This window comes from Limanda limanda, chromosome 22 (assembly GCF_963576545.1).
Source record: "Limanda limanda chromosome 22, fLimLim1.1, whole genome shotgun sequence".
Classification (NCBI taxonomy): Eukaryota; Metazoa; Chordata; class Actinopteri; order Pleuronectiformes; family Pleuronectidae; genus Limanda; species Limanda limanda.
The window spans coordinates 5639027-5643510 of NC_083657.1; the positions used below are offsets into that span (position 1 = coordinate 5639027).

Sequence of the window (4484 nt, forward strand, 5' to 3'; positions counted from 1 at the left end):
CAAAAGTGAACAGACTCTAATTCATACTTTAATATTCCCCTCATTATCCCTTTTTACACTTAAATCAAAGTTGTTGTTTTTTTAATGCAACTTTAGTACCTCAGGCACACAGACTCTGACCTGCCTAAGACTACAAACGTTAAAGCCATTCTATGTAACTTTTGATTTTACTAGCAACAGCGCCCTCTGCAGCCATATGTGGTGAATCTTTCTGTTGAATCTGTCCATCAGATTGTCAAATGACGAATGAGCCTCTGTGGGCAACAGCCAATAGTTTGGGGCTTTTTGTGTAGACAGTTTATTAGTCAGCGATATTCATTGTAGGTGTTTCTTGTCTAGCCCCCGTTTTGGCTCATCTCTATTAACAGCTTTCTGCATGGGAATGCAGATAACTTAAAAAGGTGTTGGCCGATGCTTTTTGGTCAACGTGTTGTGCCTTTTTCATTCCTCAAGCAGAAGAGCTGCTGCTGTAACAAATCCACTAAACTCTGCATAGAATTCTTCATATTTACCTTCATATAAGTCTCCTGGATACATAGAGCAAGAGCAGATGTGTGGGGAATGAAGCTGCTGTTTGAACATAAAGAAGTTGATTAGTGTTGCTAAAATGTCAGGTGACATCATTGTCTCTACACAGTGAGATGCAAGCCAGAGCAGTGTCTCCTCAGCTCTGTGCATGTCCACTGTCTCATCATTCCAATGCAAGGTCCTCACAAGTTCTCACATATATGCAAATCTGTGTTTGTCCATAAACAGCACGTGGCTCTGGGCCGAGATCGTACTGAGAACCTTTGTCACCCAAATGTAAAATTACATTACATTACATTACTATATTATATAGAAAGCCTAAATATTTACGAGTATAATTGTCAGACAGCTGTTTTAAAAACACCCAGACATTCCATCACTCATTGTGTTTTGAATTTTAATGATTTGAGCTTTGATTTGTTTTCCCTGATTTTATTTTGTCACATTTGTGTGAAAATTATGTTTATGTTGCCAAAACATACGATTTTAATGCAGTTTTTAATTTTCTTTCCCCCACCTCAACGTTTTATCCAGTCAATAAAAAACAAAATGTCCACAATCTTTTTCATTTCTCTGACTTTATTGATGATTGGATCATTCACAACATTTGTATGATGCAAGAGCCACAGATTTCCTTTGTGAGAGTGACGACTTGTTCACCACCAGCAGATGGAGACAAACACATTGAACATGATGGCAGAAAAAGAAGAAGCTTTTCAGTGAAATCTGAAAACTGTTTTTTTATACATAAGAATCAATTCCAATGTAAAAAAGAATAACATCGGTACAATTGAAAGACATTAAGATATTATATTGTCACTTGTGTATGATTTTCATATTTAAACTAAAAGAAAAACTACACCATGATTCCTATTCCTACTCCAATAGCACTACATTACCATTTGACAGCTTCACTGTAATCAGTGACATTTATATTCATGTCATGAAATCAAAAGACTTTTCCCTTCAGAGGTTTTTCCCATGTACTTCTTTGTATATTGATTAGCAAAGACCATCAGGGACCCACAAATTACACAAGTTCACAAACCACCTCTGTGAAGCGACCGCCAAGGATTTCGCCACAGGCACAGTTTTTCTGGTTTATAATGACATTGCCATATTGTTGACTGTAATAATTGGCTTGATTGTTGTAATCTCTTCCACAGGGGCACTTCCATTGAATCTGGGAAGAATTTGCACTTTTTTGTGCATTTTTCATTTCCAGTTGAACAAAGGGGACCAGGTCCCAGTTGATGTTGTTGATCGCAATCGTGACTATTTCTTCCCTCCGGTGCAGTCCCCTTCTTCTGAAGAAGGACAGCGAGGAAGCAACAGAATTCCAAAACACTTCCACCTTTTCTGGTCGCGGCACAGCCTCCTCATCTTCTTCATCTCCCTGATGTGTGATCGGTGCAGAGAAAATGGGGGGTTGTCTGCCTGCTTCGGTTTGCAGCGCCAAACCTCTTGAATTAGATGATGCATCAAAACACTCATCAGTCGAGACAGAGCTGAGCTGGTTATTTTTGTAGCAAAGGCCATAGATGGGCCCCTTCTTTAAATCCTTTCTGGAATTTTTGTCACACAGACCGATGGTCCAAGCAAAGTCTTTGGAAAGAAAGACCTGCCACCTCTGAAGGATATAATCTGGTTGGGTACTGCCGATCCAAAGAGTGGCAGTGCATTCCCCGATCCAACTACTGTGGAAAACCCTCCGGTTGTCTTTGGACAGTGACATGCCGGAGCCGAGAACCTGAGGCTCAAACATCAGGTCTGGACCAGTGCTGAGGAGATCCTGGTCCGGATCGATCAGAGTAAACAAGGATCCCCAGAAGTGTTCTGCCTGATCCATCATGTTTTCCCCATTCTGTCGTATCTCTTGGACGAGTTTGTCACGGTCGCTGTTGGGAAGCAACCCTTTCCTCAGGTCCACGGCCTTGGCCTCCTCCACATCCTGATGCACCTGTGAATACATCTGCAAGAATCTGAAGGTGTCCTTCTCGCTCTGCGCCACCTGCAGGCTGCTCTTGGATGTTTTTAAGGCCCCCATCCGAGCAGAAACTGAAGTTCGGACGCTGGTCAGGGACATATCACGCATCTTAGTCACAGCCTCAATTAGACGCAGGCTCGAGTTACTCAGCTTCTCTCTTTCACTATTCTCCCACTTTTCCAGACTCCCATTCTCATCATCAGTTTTCACCCCCAGTGCCTTCTGCTCACCTGGGAGCTTCTCCATGAGCTCTTTGTGGGCTGTGGAGAAGGTTTTCATATTGTGAAGGCGGTGCTGGTCTTCAATGGCGCAGGAAACACACACACAGGTCATATCATCCAAGCAGTAGTACTCCAGGAGTTTGCCATGCTGGGGGCATTTGGTGGTGCTACATAGAGCCATGGGTTCGGTCAGAGGATGAGTTTGGAGTAACACCGGCGTGGTCAGGTGGACCTGCAGGTGCTGCCCACACATGGAGATCTCACATTTCATGCAGGTCTTTCTGGCTGGTTTCCTGTCGTCCTCTGTGCATATGTCGCAGAGGACAACTTGCTGCCTGTGTCTTTGCTGATTGCCAGACATGTTTCGAAATCACAAAGTCCGGATCTTTAGTGTTGAACGATGTCCTTAGGATCCTTCTTGTAGCTGGAATAGAAACGTAATGTTGCTGAAGTTAGTTCTTCACCGTCTCAGTCTCTCCCCACACAGTCTATGAGTCGGTCAAAGCTGCACTGAACAACAGTTCCACTCTTAAGTTTCGTTTCCTGCATTTGATGAACTGTAACACCCAGGGGTGTGGCACACTGAAACTCTGAGATAAGCACTGAACCAACCAGGATGTTTACTTTGTACTTCATGTACGAGGAGATATTGTGTTTTACAGTCCTGCTCAACATTATTGGCACCCAAGAAGTTTAAGTACATAATGTGGACTGTCTCCTGAAAAAAATGAATCAAGTGAAACAAGTTATTTGTATAAAGAATTTGTGTTTGATACAAAAGAGCAAATGATAAACAACAATTTTAATCAATGAACAATGTTGGAAAAATAGAAAAACTTAAATTTTGCTGCGTACCTGATATTGGTACCCTTTGCTGTAAATCAGTATGGAAACACACCATGAATCACCTTTGATAAATTGCCTGTGCCCATGTGACATGAATTAGCCAATGAATGATGACTTCCGTGTTTTAAAAAGCCACCTGTTATTCCCTGTTCCTTTGTCACAATGGTGAAGACAGAGGAGCTGTCTGCGGACATCAGACGGGCTATTATTAGCATACACAAGCCCTCTGAAGGGTATAAGGCCATCTCCAAAGACCTTGGTATCCCTGTTTCAACAGTGCGTAATGTCATTAAGAAGTTTGCCTAGCATGGAACTGTCAAGAACCTCCCTGGACGTGGGGGGATGAGAAAAATTAATGAGAGAAGTCTTCGAAGGTTGGTTCAAATGGTGGAAAAAACATCCAAAGACCTGAAGGCCAACCTGGAACAATCCGGGGTCATGGTCTCAACAAGTACCAAAAGCCGCACACTAAACCAAACAGGGCTTTATGGGCAAAGGCCAAGGAAGACACCATTGCTGTAGAAAAGACATAAAAAAGAAACGACCGATCTTTGCCAAAGAGTACCCGGACAAACCCCAGTCCTTCTGGGAAAATGTTCTGTGGACAAATGAAACAAAAATAGAGCTTTTTGGCAATTCACACCAACAGTTTGTTTACAGACGGCGCAATAAAGCCCATATAAGGAAAAGAACACCCTACCAACAGTTAGCATGGTGGGGGATCCATACTGCTGTGGGGCTGCTTTGCTGCATCTGGTACGGGAGGCCTTGACCGTATCACAGGAATCATGAAATCAGAGAATTATCAAGAGATTTTAGAGCGAAATGTCCCACCCGGTGTAAGAAAACTTGGTTTGAGTTGAAGATCATGGGTCCTTGTCCAAGACAAAGACCCAAAGCAC

General features: G+C 42.8%; 1 protein-coding gene across 1 annotated transcript; it reads right to left on the bottom strand.

Annotated features, from left to right (window-relative positions):
- Positions 1–1089: 1089 nt before the first annotated feature.
- On the bottom strand, positions 1090–3326 carry LOC132995877 (tripartite motif-containing protein 16-like). Its single transcript, XM_061066110.1, has one exon. The coding sequence runs from the start codon at positions 3095–3097 to the stop codon at positions 1559–1561; it is 1539 nt and encodes a 512-aa protein (XP_060922093.1). The 5' UTR covers positions 3098–3326; the 3' UTR covers positions 1090–1558.
- Between the last annotated feature and the right edge of the window lie 1158 nt (positions 3327–4484).

Bases quoted from the DNA above. Each gene is read 5' to 3' on its own strand.
- LOC132995877 (XM_061066110.1), bottom strand. From the start codon at position 3,097: ATGTCTGGCAATCAGCAAAGACACAGGCAGCAAGTTGTCCTCTGCGAC.